This window comes from Dendrobates tinctorius, unplaced genomic scaffold (assembly GCF_039654945.1).
Source record: "Dendrobates tinctorius isolate UK_male_01 unplaced genomic scaffold, ASM3965494v1 ptg000111l, whole genome shotgun sequence".
NCBI classification, from domain to species: Eukaryota; Metazoa; Chordata; class Amphibia; order Anura; family Dendrobatidae; genus Dendrobates; species Dendrobates tinctorius.
The window spans coordinates 355,187-370,000 of NW_027361779.1; the positions used below are offsets into that span (position 1 = coordinate 355,187).

The 14,814-nt window shown below is 44.5% G+C and overlaps 1 protein-coding gene across 4 annotated transcripts in view; it reads left to right on the top strand.

Moving 5' to 3' along the window:
* Positions 1-14,814, top strand: part of HACE1 (HECT domain and ankyrin repeat containing E3 ubiquitin protein ligase 1) — a 124,617-nt gene that overhangs the window by 73,782 nt on the left and 36,021 nt on the right. For all 4 annotated transcript variants that reach the window (XM_073589491.1, XM_073589490.1, XM_073589493.1 and 1 more), the window contains exons 15-19: positions 10,106-10,217; positions 10,308-10,405; positions 12,867-12,954; positions 13,053-13,202; positions 14,002-14,198. In XM_073589491.1, the coding sequence (XP_073445592.1) occupies positions 10,106-10,217; positions 10,308-10,405; positions 12,867-12,954; positions 13,053-13,202; positions 14,002-14,198 (645 nt within the window). The remainder of the gene's footprint in view (positions 1-10,105; positions 10,218-10,307; positions 10,406-12,866; positions 12,955-13,052; positions 13,203-14,001; positions 14,199-14,814) is intronic.

Sequence of the window (14,814 nt, forward strand, 5' to 3'; positions counted from 1 at the left end):
GTGACATTATCACCAACCATAACATTTTTCTCTGTTGAGCCATGGGCCAAGTGCAGACCGGTGAGCAGTTGCTGCTGGCCCTTACTGAGGTTAGTGAGGAGCTGAATGATGTGTTTCAGCAGCACCTGCAGCGGAATTATGGGTCTGAGGCCTATCCTCTGCCTCGACTAGAGGGTCCATATACGGCGTTGGCGAGGATGTGCCGTGGAGTCCCTGCTGGGGAGCATGACTTGCTTATACAGGCGGACGTACCCAGGCAGGTGGGTGGCGTCGGTGTCCCCATGGTGCTGCCTGGTGTTCCCCAAGGTGAAGGGGTACGTCCCTGTAGTGAGCAGACTAATGATTTAGTCCAGGGCACTGACGCCGAAACTTCTGTACTGTCAGAGAAGCCGTGTTCCCCTGGTCGTGTGGAGGAAGACGACCTGGGAGTGTATATATCCTCCTCGCCCTCAGAAGGTACTATGACAACAGAGGTGATGGTTGACGAGGTACCTGAGGGCATAACAGTGCTTGTGGACAGTGGAGCAGAAGACAGTCTGGTAATTGCTCAGGTTGTCCAGACTCATAGTCTGAGGTGTAAGACGCTGGACATAAGCGTCCAGGCCATTAACTCTGTCCCACTGAGCCAGGGGGGTTAAACCAAGTCGTAGAAGACATTGAGCTGCATAGCGGACATCAGGATGTGTCCCAGCCATACTATGTCTTGGAGGGAAATCCAGCACCTATCGTTGTGGGCCCCCCTTGGTCTAAAAAACACAACCCGGTCTTAGATTGTCGGACTAGGGAAGTAGCCAGCTGGGAGCAGTCGTGTGAGGGCTGCTGCCTAGGGACTACTGTCTCTGCCGTCTCTCTTCAACCGACCCCTTTCTCTCCAGTGAGAGCAGCAGATGTGCTGCAGGAGAGTAGGCGCAAGCCTCAACCCTCGCCATCAGCCAACCCTGGGAGGCGCAGACCTCGTGGTGGAAGGGGTTGGAGGGTGGTGTACCCCTTGGTGAATTGCGGGGGTGTGAGTGTGGTGACACAGAGGGACGCCTCTGTTAATCCCAGAAAGAGTTCACCGAATTGTGACAAACGAATGTGTGGCAATAAACGTTCAGGTCCGCACCTGTGTGTGAACGAGCATGTATGGGTGGCCACCAAAAAACATCCAGTGGAAGTGTGTTGCGGAGTCTTACCAGCTCGAGTTACCCCCAAACATACACAACTCGTTCCCCAGGTCGGCGCTTTGGAGATGTGTGTTGCCTCCAGAACATACATTGCCAATACCAGCGGTGCTCGTTTATCATCAACCTGACGTGCAGGTAGTTGCAGGGGTGAACTCTGGATCTGGGCGTCCCCTCTGTAGGTGGTTCCCTGATGAGGAGCGGTCTTGAGGGTCCAGAGGCCCCTCATTAAGGGGAGGGTACTGTCATGATCCATGCTGGATCATGACAGATAAAAAAATCACTAGTAACCTTTTTTTTTTCCTTAAGCTGGTTGTTTCAGTTCTAGTTTTGCCCCCGGTGGCCGTTAGGGTCATTGCACTTGATGTTTTCTTTGCTTTGCCTTTTGCCCCCCGGTGGTCACTGGGATTATAGCAGCTTTTGGCCCCTGATCATTTGACCATTCCCTTTTCCTATATAGGGTCACATGGTCTATGAGCAGGTGTTGGTGATATTGGTTATTTCAACCATCCTTGGTGGAGGAAGGAGCTAGAGAGAGTTCCTTGCAGCACGGTCAGAGTCCTGGTGTGGAAGGACACACAGTGAGGAGTTCCTTGCAGCTCTGACAACGCTTGGTGACGTAGCAGCTATTCAGGAGGAAAGCTGCATTCTGGTGCTGGACTCTGTTGCTGGGAGCAACAGAGCAGAGCTAAGTGCTGTTATACCTGTTTGTATTTTTCCCTGGTGTGTATTAGTACAGCGGTGGGGCCAGTGCCTGCACCACCCAGCTCCCTAGCAAGGGATAGGTGTAGGGTGTGCTAGGGTGACAGGTTCCGGCTCGGCGACAGGTGAGGAGCCTGTATAGGGAACGTTAGGAGTGTGAGGGACACTGACTTAGGAGTGTGAGGGACACTGACTCAGGGGAGTGCAGGAGGTCTACACTTCCCCGTCCCCTATCGCAGGGCCGACCGTTGTAACTGTTTCCCCTTCCCCCGTGTCTTGTTGTTTTAGTTACCGACCTGCGTGTCGTGTCACACAAGACGGGTCCACGTGACACAGGGATGCTAGATTTCTCTCACCATGTCAGTGTCTACTGAGGTGTTTTCTGGAGTGGGAGAACTGTTGCTCATAGCAACCAATCACAGCTCAGCATCTTTTAAACAGCTGTGGTGAAATGAAAGATGCTTAGTGATTGGTGCTATGTGGAGTGATCTTGGCTGACACACACGCATGCTGTTGCTCATAGCAACCAATCACCGCTCAGCTTTTTTTTTTAACAGCTCTGGTGAAATGAAAGATACTTCGTGATTGGTTGGTGATACGCACACACACATTTATTTTTATATATAGAGATGACGATTTTGTGAAGTTCTTAGACGCTGGATTTCTTCTAACTGTCATCACAGGTACGGGGGTCTTCGACCCCTTGCTGTCATAGCAACTCATTGACTCCCCAAGATTTCTTCACAGAGCTCTACTCCACCCGTGGCTGTTAGAGGCAGAGTGATGGCTGAATATCACTGTCATCATTCGCCAGTAAAGATGCGAGTTCAGTTTCTGAGCCCCCAACAAAGGCAGGAAGGCAGCATATGATGTAATTGTACATTGTAATTCTGTAAGGGTTTAACCAACTTTGTGATTGACTGCTTTTATGCCTCCTATGTAAAGTGTTCAAAATATTACAGCATTAGAAAACTTTTAGATGTCTGGATAGTTTATGAACAATGTCGTATTTTTCATTATTGTATACAAAATCGAATCATTATACCTCCGTTCCTAAAAGAATAAAACACAAAAAACAAAACAGCGAATGAATTATGACTACATCTGGGTGTCTGAACTGTATTGGTGTGTGAAATATTCACTCGGCTTACACTAATTTAGCAAAAATACCATATACACCAAATGATGAGGGAAAGTTTGACATATAGCTTGACATGTTTCTGCCTCTGTAGTCTTGTACAAGGGAATTGTAATAAGAAATTTGCTGTAATACACAGCGAAACAAATTGAATCCACAATTGAAACTGGTAGAAGAAATCCCACCGGTAGGCTATAACGATTTATTAGACTGATTAATGGGAAATTACACTAATAAATGTCTGATGTCGGTTTTTTGTTCTAATGTATGGAAGGATTAGCTCAATGTTCTGACTCTATTATTGATAATTAAGTAATTAAATATAAACATCACTGTTCTTTGAACATACATGGTTCATTCTAGCTGTTTTATTTGTAATATTTGTCTGTCTATCCAGTGGCATATACAAGTTTGGGCACCCCTGGTCAAAATTACTGTTATTGTGATCAATTAAACATGAAAAGATGAAATTATTTCTAAAAGGGGTAAAGATAAAGATGACACATTTCCTTTGTAAAAAAGGAAAATGGGTCATTGCAAAAGTTTGGACACCCTGCATGGTTAGTACCTAGTAGCACCCCCCTTTTGAAAGTATCAAAGCTTGTAAATTATTTTTGTAGCCAACAAATAGTCTTTCGATTCTTGTTTGAGGGCTTTTCATCCATTCTTCCTTGGAAAATTCTTCCCGTTCTGTGAGATTCCTGGGCCGTCTTGCATGCACTGCTCTTTTGAGGTCTAGCCGCAGATTTCTCTCTGGGGACTGTGAGGGCCATTGTAAAACCTTCAACCTTATGAGGTAGTCTATTGTGGATTTTGAAATGTGTTTATGATCATTATCCATTTGTAGAAGCCATCCTCTTTTCAACTTCAATTTTTAAAAGTGTTATGTTTGTATCAAGAATTTGTTGAAATTTCATGAAATCCATTTTTCCCTCTACCCGTGAAATGTTACCCATTCCATTGGCTGCAACACAACCCTAAAACATGATTGATCCACCCCCATGCTTAATGGTTGTCGAGATGTTCTTTCCCTTAAATCCTGTAACCTTTTTTTCTCCACACATATCTCTGATCATTGTGGCTAAAAAGTTCTATATTAACCTCATCGGTCCACAGGACTTGTTTCCAAAATGCATCAGGTTTGTTTTGATGTTCTTTCGCATATTTCTGATGCTGAATTATATGTTGAGCATGCAGGATAGGTTTTCTTCTGATGACTCTTCCATGATGGCCATGTTTGTGCACATGTCTCTGAAAAGTAGAGCAATGTACCACAGCTCCAGAGTCTGCTAAATCTTTCTGAAAATCTTTTGCAGTCAAGCGAGGGTTCTGATTTGCCTCAATAGCAATCTTACGCGCAGCTCGCACTGAAATTTTGCTTGGTCTTCCAAACTTTATTTTGACCTCCACTGTTTCTGTTAACTGCCATTTCTTAATTACATTTTGAACTGAGGAAACGGCAACTTGAAAACGCTTTGCTATGTTCTTATAGCCTTCTCCTGGTTTGTGGTCCTCCACCATTTTAATTTTCAGAGCGCTAGGCAGCTACTTAGAAGAACCCATGGCTGCTGTTTTTTGGCACAAGGTTAGAGAAGACTGGGTTTTTGTAAACCTGGGAAATTTGCATCACCTGGCCTTTCCTAATGATGATAGTGAACAAGCCGTAGCCATAACAGGCTAAATAAGTACTGAAATCTTGGTTGAAGTTACCTGAGCACAAAAATCTTCACAGGTGCCCAATTATTTTCATCGGTATATTTTCCTTTTTGTAATTTTTAAAATGTAAAAAATGACAATATATTTGTTATGCTTAAAATACAAAGGATATGTGCCATCTTTAACTTTAGGCCTTTTAGAAAACATTTCATCTTCAACTTGCTTAACTGTTCATAATAACAGTAATTATGACCAGAGTTGCCCAAAATTTTACATACCACTGTAAAAATAGGGTAAAAAAAAATCTGTCAGCATTTTATCTATGTAATCTGAGGGCCAAAGGAGTTAGAGTCTGAGACACTGAATTTAAGGATGTCACATATTAAGCTGTGTGCTGTTGTTTCAATACATTGTGTTTTATCATCAGGAGATTATCACTGCCTGGACTGGTGAGCTTGTGAGGCCTGGTCTAACGATGCCCAAAGTACTGATTAGCAGCTTTATGTCAATATAAAATATGCACAGAAAGAGGTGGTGGTGGCAAGATTAGCTTTCTTTGCTCTTCTTCATCTAAGAACTCTGTATCAGAACAGCTGCACCTAGTAAGCTAAGTGATAAATCCTTGGATTCAGGGTATCCTTCCCTGCATTGTTCTGCTGACAGATTCATGTATTTTTCTCACTTTTTCTAGTATTAAGCATAATGAAAGGCACAGTTCATAGGAGGAATTTCTGGAATTTCTATTGCATGTATGTACTTTTGTGCATGGTTCCGGTTTGTTTAGTAGGAGAGAGGTGTATTGCGCTGTAGATCTCACTAGGCGCTGGTTTTGGTAGTTAGGACATTGAATTCTTCTGTATGCAGTACTAAGACTTCTGTGGGATTCCTTACTTTTTATTCTTTGACACAATTGGCAGCTGAAAGGAATTTTAGAATAATTGTAAGTAAAGTTGTGCCGCCTTCCTGGCTTTGAAGTATAGCACAGTCTGTGTAATGTCAGGGTGTGTAAATCTGTCTGTGTATGTATGATATTCAGTTATCGCAGTTGTACTTATCAAATGCATAGTGAATAAAGAACATTTTGGTGATCCCTCCTTACACTTTTTTCATGCCTCCGACACCTTGGTTTGTGCTAAAATGAGAAGCATCTATTCAGTTAGATGTTTTTGTAACAATGTTATTCTTTATATGCGCATGAGTGTATTGTTCACTTTTATGTCAGTAAGTTGATAAAATAAATTATTACTTTCAGCTACTTATCAGGGTAGAAAGCATGATATACTGTATATAGCAGCATTTTGGAGATGACTATCTTGCAGGACATAGGTATTTCTAGCAGCCTAGCAATAGTCCTGGCTCAGGTTTACCCTAATACTATCCAGACAAAAGTGCTCCAAAAGCCTCTGCCACATTTTCACTGTGGCCATGCCGTTAGCAGCAAGATGAGGGCAGTTATGCAGGTGTGCTAAATGTTATTGGAACCCCTGGTTGTCCGGGCATAGGCATTGATGACCTATTGTCAAGATACGCTATCAATAGTAGATTGTTGGGGGTCCGGCACAGCTCTAAAAGGGGTTGTTCTACCCGGACAACCCTCTTTTCAATAAATAACTGATGTTAACCTCTTCCAATGTTGCAGTTCTAGTGATTGTCAGCTCCAGGTCTCCCTGGTTTCTAGTTATTGTCACCTCCTGATCTTAACAGACTGTAGTGATTGTCAGCTCCAGGTCTCCCCGGGCTCTAGGGGTTTGTCAGCTCCAGGTCTCCCCGGGCTCTAGGGGTTTGTCAGCTCCAGGTCTCCCCGGGCTCTAGGGGTTTGTCAGCTCCAGGTTTCCTCGGGCTCTAGGGGTTTGTCAGCTCCAGGTCTCCCCGGGCTCTAGGGGTTTGTCAGCTCCAGGTCTCCCCGGGCTCTAGGGGTTTGTCAGCTCCAGGTCTCCCCGTGTTTATTGTTTTGTCAGCTCCAGATCTCCCTGGGCTCTAGTGAATTGTCAGCTCCAGATCTCCTCTGGCTCTAGTGAATTTCAGCTCCAGATCTCCCTGGGCTCTAGTGATTGTCAGCTCCAGTTCTCACCGGGCTCTAGTGACTGTCAGCTCCAGATCTCCCCGGGCTCTTGTGACTGTCAGCTCCAGGTCTCCCCGGGCTCTAGGGGTTTGTCAGCTCCAGGTCTCCCCGGGCTCTAGGGGTTTGTCAGCTCCAGGTTTCCCCGGGCTCTAGGGGTTTGTCAGCTCCAGGTCTCCCCGGGCTCTAGGGGTTTGTCAGCTCCAGGTCTCCCCGGGCTCTAGGGGTTTGTCAGCTCCAGGTCTCCCCGGGCTCTAGGGATTTGTCAGCTCCAGGTCTCCCCGGGCTCTAAGGATTTGTCAGTTCCAGGTTTCCCCGGGCTCTAGGGGTTTGTCAGCTCCAGGTCTCCCCGGGCTCTAGGGGTTTGTCAGGTCCAGGTCTCCCCGGGCTCTAGGGGTTTGTCAGCTCCAGGTCTCCCCGTGTTTATTGTTTTGTCAGCTCCAGATCTCCCTGGGCTCTAGTGAATTGTCAGCTCCAGATCTCCTCTGGCTCTAGTGAATTTCAGCTCCAGATCTCCCTGGGCTCTAGTGATTGTCAGCTCCAGTTCTCACCGGGCTCTAGTGACTGTCAGCTCCAGATCTCCCTGGGCTCTTGTGACTGTCAGCTCCAGATCTCCCCGGGCTCTAGGGATTTGTCAGCTCCAGGTCTCCCCGGGCTCTAAGGATTTGTCAGCTCCAGGTTTCCCCGGGCTCTAGGGGTTTGTCAGCTCCAGGTCTCCCCGGGCTCTAGGGGTTTGTCAGCTCCAGGTCTCCCCGGGCTCTAGGGGTTTGTCAGCTCCAGGTCTCCCCGTGTTTATTGTTTTGTCAGCTCCAGATCTCCCTGGGCTCTAGTGAATTGTCAGCTCCAGATCTCCTCTGGCTCTAGTGAATTTCAGCTCCAGATCTCCCTGGGCTCTAGTGATTGTCAGCTCCAGTTCTCACCGGGCTCTAGTGACTGTCAGCTCCAGATCTCCCCGGGCTCTTGTGACTGTCAGCTCCAGATCTCCCCGGGCTCTAGTGACTGTCAGCTCCAGATCTTCCCGGGCTCTAGTGACTGTCAGCTCCAGGTCTCCACGGGCTCTCCACGTGAGACCTACAGCCAATCAGCAGCCGCTATTGGACTGTCACGCTGCGATTTCTTTCGCTTGTCCAACATTCTTTTAAAGGAGGTGAGAAGAGATCAGCTATGTAGTGCCTGCTGATTGGCTGCAGGGATAACGTGGCACAATAATGTCACTTGAGCCCCAGTAGACTGTGTGCTGACAACACAGCTGGAAGGATACCACTGCAGGACTTGAGAGTTATTCTTATTGTACATGGGTTAGTACTGACCATAGTTTAAGAATAGATTGCTTAGGATATAGACAACTCCTTTAACTTGTTCAAAATAGGGAAAACACACTGGTGCTCAGGAGTGCTTATACAGTGAAGCTGCTGGTATTAAGACAGTCTGTGTGCTAGCCTGTCAGCAAGTGGGTAAGAGGTGGTATCAGTGTATATTACCGCGCTAACACATACACATGGTGCAAGTTAGATGTGTGGAGTCAAAGTTGTTGGATGTTAGATCACATATGTACATAAAATACATATGCACATGAGCTGATGGACCCCAATAGGTCACAGTTGTGTAGAGAGTAAAAAATACCAATAACAGTTGGTGTGATTAAGCCAAGAGGCTAATAAATATCTTCACCAACAGTGAAGAGTAACTTTTGACCACAATGATATATAGTGTGAATAGGGTTATAATTGGAATTCAAGGGATCAATGCTGCAAGGGTGTCCCCTGATCAACCATAGACACTGTCTAAGGCCGGGGTCACACTGGCGTATGGCATCCGATGCGATATGCTAATGAGCCTCGGCTCCAGCTCTGCTGCGAGCGGGAGCAGAGTGTCATGCGTCTGTGCTCTGAGCCTCTCGCGCAGAGAGGATCGGAGCATGGCTGCGGAGGAGACAGAGAATCTAATTTCTCCATTTCCGGGGTCGGCGTATATCGCACAGCACTCGGAGGATATCTAAGTGATGTGCGTTGTGTTACTCGCACCCATAGGCTTATATGGGTGTGAGTGAGCCGAGACTAGGTGCCAATCGCAGCATGCTGAGATTGTCCTCGCATGCCGATTCGGCATGAGAAAATAATCGCAGATGTGATCTGCCCCATAGATTAACACGGGGCCGAGTGCTATGCGATGTTTTCTCGCATAGCACTCGTTCGTGTTATAAGGTAATGTGATTTTTCTAAGTGTGTGCAGCAAAGTTAGTTCCAATATTTAAGTAAGTGGTGAACTTACTGATAGTTTTCCATGTTACTAGTTGGCATTCATTCAGCTCCCACTCCAGAGTGGTGATTATGGCAAGGTCCTATTGAAAGGTGGATCCATTGTGGGATCGTCCTCCTGTGTTTGCCCCTGTCCTGTGCCTGTCAGATGTTGTTGAGACGGCGGCGCACTCCGGCCGCAATCACTGCTGCTGGGCTGCGGCACGTGTGGGCGGTGTGTGTGAACAGTATAACGTCACTAAGAGCAAAGTACCTTGGTGTGGCCACAAACCAACGTGTTTCGAAGGAGACACTGTACTTCTCCCTCAGGATACTGGACATGTGCCACAGCTAAGCAGCGGTGCTTCCGGCTGGCGCGCTCCGCCATCTCAACAGCATGGGACATACACGGAGGATGCTCTCGCAACGGATCCACCTTGCAATAGGACCTTGCCATAACCACCACTATGGTGTGGGAGCTGGATGAATGTCCACTACTAACTATGGATCCGTAAGTTCACCACTTACTTAAGTATTGGAACTAACTTCACTGCACATATTTAGAAAAATCACATTTAAACAGTATCATTTAAACAGTTTCATATGTTAGCTATATATTGTTGGCATAAAGTGTGCCATATTAACAAGCAGACTCCTTTTTGGTCTTTTGTTAGTTCAGAAATTGATACATAAGCTTTCCATGAGGCAGCGTAGATATGTGCCGCAATTTGCATTAATTTTCCACATACGTAACTAGTATATTGGAACCAATTTACCTCTCCCTTGACTCCACACCATTATGCGTCATTCTTTCCGGTCACTTATAAAAACTGTCAGAATGACGCATTATTTTTTTGCATGGGACTGCACATTCAGTTTTGTTTATAAACTGTTTTGAAAACATTTTCTAGAAGTAAAGGTGGCCGTACACTTCTGATGGCTATCTCTCCCGAGCTTGCATATGTTCTCTATAGGGAGAGGATTGGCACCCCTGAGGGTGGCTCATGTCCTGGGGAGCTAAATTCCCCAAAATCTGCAGGTTCTGCTGTCTTCATTGTGATGCCTATGGGAGTGTTCAGTCTATCAGGCTTTGCCAATTGGTGGCTGAGCTCTACATTGCAGACATAACGGTTTATTTCTTCTATTTCAGCCCTTCAAGGAGCGCTGTGAATGGTTTTATGAGCACCTACTTGCTGGCCGGCCTGATAATGATATGGTGCACAGACCAGTCAGTGAAAATGACATTTTACTGGTTCACAGAGGTATGGGAGTCTGATATATATATATAATCTGATTTCATATGGAAATTCTGATGTCTACCGAAAGTGTGATTAATCCTTTTACATCTTTAGATTCTATTTTTAGGAGTAGCTGTGAAGTGGTCTTTAAATCAAATAGTGAAAAGCTCAAGCAGGGAATCGCGGTGCGGTTCCATGGGGAGGAAGGCATGGTAGGTCTTAGTGTCTTACTGATACTCTATCATAATACAGCTTGGTATAGAAGATGGGATACTGACCTATGGGATGTTTATAGTCCTCCATGACTTGATTCTGTTGTTAGTATACTGCATGGGCTCATACAGAAAGCCGTTATATCGAAGTCTCAAAGTGTGATTGATAGCATATACAGCGCAAAAATTATACAAGGAAAGCAGCTGTCATTTATTGTGCGTGGCACAGGGATAACAGACTTGTGTTATGTGTATCCATATTATTTTGAAAGATGCTTCTGAAAGATTGTTTTTTCTGACGACTAGAGTTGATCGAAACAGGTCGGCCAGATTCATAAGTCGCCGACGTGAAGTCGGCCATGCGGTCGGTAAAACGAGCGCCAAAGTCGGATTTCCCAGAATGCTTGCGCATGACTTTTTTCAGCCACTGAGCAAGGACGTACACTGTGGGCAACGAGATGACGTGCAGCGTCCGGTGGGGGGGGAGAGCGAGATATTTTGCGCAATTTAAAAAAGCGGTCCGGCATGTAGGTGTGTTTACTGTCCTCCACTGCCTGCCGACTTTGCTTCCCCATTGACCTGCATTGGGTTTCGTGTTTCAGTCGGGCCTTCGACTTTTCCCTATAGTCGGCCGATTTCGTTCGACTCGACTTTTGAGAAAGTCGGTTTTCATGAAACCCGACTCGACCCTAAAAAAGGCAAAGTCGCTCATCTCTACTGACGACTATTAAGACGTGTGTTTTTTTTTTTTTCATTTTTAAGCCCCACTCCAGTGTTGTTTCATTTCACTCCAGGAGAGGTATCCCTAAGGTATTTTTTCTGCTTGTAGGTGAATACTTACAAGCCCCCCGTATTCTGCTGTTCTTCTCGCCTCTCTGATCCAGTGCCTACTGGGCGGACCGTCCCTTCTAAATGTCAGTCTACGAGAGCTGGAACGAGGTTCTTATAGATTCACATTTAGATTTTGTGACCATTGACCAGAAGTCAGAGCCAATCAGGAGCTGCGGTTAAGAGATGGCGGAATGGAAATGGAGCAATGTCGGGAAGAGCAGAAGTCGTCGGCCAGCAAGTATTTTATTAGGGGCGGTCTACAGATGTTAGTGATACCACTTCGGCAGTGAAATAAAAGAGTAAATGCTGGAGTGGGGGTTGAATTTCACACAACACATAGTAGCCAAATTAAGCCGCCAGAAGAATGGACCAATCACTATCTTTATCCCACTTCCCGGCTATAGAAGCCTGAAGTAGTTAATAAAAAGTTTCAAAAGACTGAATATTTGCACAAGTCATTCTGTTAATTCTCTTTGGCATTTTTAGGTGCTTTTTCAGGCGGGTTCCAGGTGGAATCTTCCTAAAAAAGACATTATTTGTTATCCTTATAGCTCTTAGCATATTTATCTAGCTTTTTTGCATAAAAATATACAATTATGTGATTAAAAACGATATATCCTTTATCTCCGAGTACCCCCTTTACCACGCTGTGTAACTTACACTAGGTATACACCACAGCGTCTTTAAAGCCTGTGTGATACCGAAATATCTCATAATTTGCTTGTACTGATCTTGAGTTACAGCCAGTATTATTGTCTAGAGATGCATTCACCATTTTTTAGGCTTTTAGACGGAAATCTCTCAGATCCCTTGCCGGCTCAGTGTCTTCACAAATCTTGCCTTCAGAGAGCTGTAGTTACCGTTACGGTACAGTAATCTGATGTAGGAAAAAACCGGACTGACCCCAATAATGTAGGAGCTCAGCTAAAATAGCAGGGAGCTTTCTGACAACAAGCAAAAAAAAACTACAATCTGGTAGAACACAGATTATTCTAACACACCGAGCAATATATGCATTATAGAGACGGGGAGATGCGGTCTCTGCCTTATTAACCATTGTGGCTTCATTTAGAAGGTTGTGCACCATATCATAAAAGGATGCCCCGGAATATGGAAAAGAGCAAAAGGGAGGTTGGGGTGAGGTAGCAAAATTTACAAGGGGTACAGAGACCTTCAGTTCTGAAAAAATAAAGTGTTTTAATTTATTTAGTCTTGACAAGGGACATTACAAAAAGGAAGGCGTTATCAGCCAAAACAAATGCATACCGTCCTCAGCTGTTCACTGTGAGCTGGAGTGGCAGAGGCTTCAGATCTACAGCCTCATTTGCATTTCAAATTAACTGCTGATTTCTCAGTAACAGAGGAACGGACTGTCCATGTAAAGGTATTGTTGGACTTGTCTTTGAAAGAGCAACAATATCATCTAAATAGTTGGGGGGAAGTCCTATTGACAGATTCCCTGTAATGGCACAGTTATGGTGGCAGGGAACGGGAACCATAGGACAAGTGGCTTGTTTTAGCTTGTTTATACTGGCCTGAGCCATATTTCACCCCTGTACAACTCCTTTTAGGGTCATGGTATTTCAGAAGCAATAGTCAAGGTTTTTTTGTATACACTTTTGTCTTGTAGGGTCAAGGAGTCGTCCGGGAATGGTTTGATATTCTCTCTTCTGAAATCATTAATCCAGATTATGCACTTTTCACACAATCTGCAGATGGTAGGTGTATAAGAGACTGTATTTGGTGACCATTAACTCCCCCAAGAAAAATGTCTTAGATTTGCTTTTTGTGTCTCTCTGTTTTACTTTTTGAATAGGAACAACTTTCCAGCCAAACAGTAACTCCTCGGTAAATCCAGACCACTTGAACTATTTCCGATTTGCTGGAGAAATCCTTGGTCTTGCTCTCTACCACCGACAGCTGGTCAACATTTACTTCACCCGGTCATTTTACAAGCACATCCTTGGTATGAACGCAGGCTATTCTCCTTTCCTCGATGGTTGGTAATGGGGGGTTTAACTATGTACAAGGAAACAATAATTGACAGCTGCGTGTCTTGCCGATGACCAGGTTCCTTAGTTTTGAAGGCCACTTCTGTAGCATGAACTATAAAAGACAGCAATTTCTCTGAATGTCTTTTTAGTATATTCTTTTTTTCTTGTAAAATTCGTCATTTGGTAAGTTGTATTTTTTTGTGTTGTGTTGCATTTTACTGCAGTAGTCCCCTGCCAAATATTTTCTCCCTTAAAAAAAAACAAAACGAAGCAAAACCTTAAAAACGAATGCATGAATGACTTTCAATTTTTTTTTATCTTGCATTTTTGACCCGTTAGCACTCATGTGATTTATGAAGAATGATTTTAAAACCACACAACTTGTGCTGCAAAAAATGCAACTAAAAAGAACGACATAAAACGCAGGTGCAAACAAAAAAAAGGAACCAATATTCCATAAATAAATACATATAAAAAAAAAAAATTGCATGACTGTTTTCACCAAAAAATACTGGTCAGCTCTGATCATAATCAATTACTAGTATGATAATTATGAAAGCAGAGTATGTTACATAAGGGGATCTTTTCTGATGGACACCTAAAAAAAAAATCTGCTAATATAAACTGGTATATGGCAGTCAGTCCTTGTCTTAGTTGAGTGCTGTACATGAATTCTACTGAAGAGGGCAGCCTTGCGCCAAAAATGCTTACACTAGTAAATTGGCCGGAAAGAAATCTGTTCCTAAATATCTGCATGCTTTTATACCGCAGGTATCCCAGTAAATTATCAGGACGTGGCCTCCATTGACCCAGAATACGCCAAGAACTTGCAGTGGATTTTAGATAATGATATTAGTGACCTGGGACTGGAACTTACTTTCTCTGTGGAGACTGATGTGTTTGGAGCCATGGAAGAAGTGCCCTTAAAACCAGGAGGGGCAAGCATAGTTGTTACACAGGAGAACAAGGTGAGCGATGAGATCAGTGTCGAGATGTGCTTGTAAACTGTCTCTGGAAAGATACACTTCACGCTCTGGTATCGTTCCGAAAATTACTGCATCTGTTCCACCGGGGTATGATATCTATATGGAAAATTCAACACCTTAAGGAGGCTCTGCTGCCATTAGTCAGTGACATTACTAATCCATCATATTATTAACAGTGCTAAACTGTTTTATTCATTGGAATTCCCTAAACATGGGCGTTTGCAGGCTTCTGGATGAGCCGAGAAGTTAGCTGCGGCGGCAGGGAAGTTGCAACAGATAACAGCCCATCAAGATGATCGCCTCCATTCCAATGAATTATACATTAATGCTTTGCGAGGTGGCACTCAGCATTACCGGAATCTCTGATGTTATTTTGGGCACCGCGCTTCCCTCTATTAATATTTCTATTTAATCAGCAGCCTGTTATCCCAACAGCATCGCGTGCACCGAAAATTATGACAGTGCTCCATTTATTAGCAGAAATAATATGCGTTCTGTGTCACGGTGCTCTGATCCATCATTTGTCACAAAGCGTCAGCGCAGGAAAAAATGTTTAGATTCTGGTCCCTGCCACCTTTTTAATTATGATCATCCATTT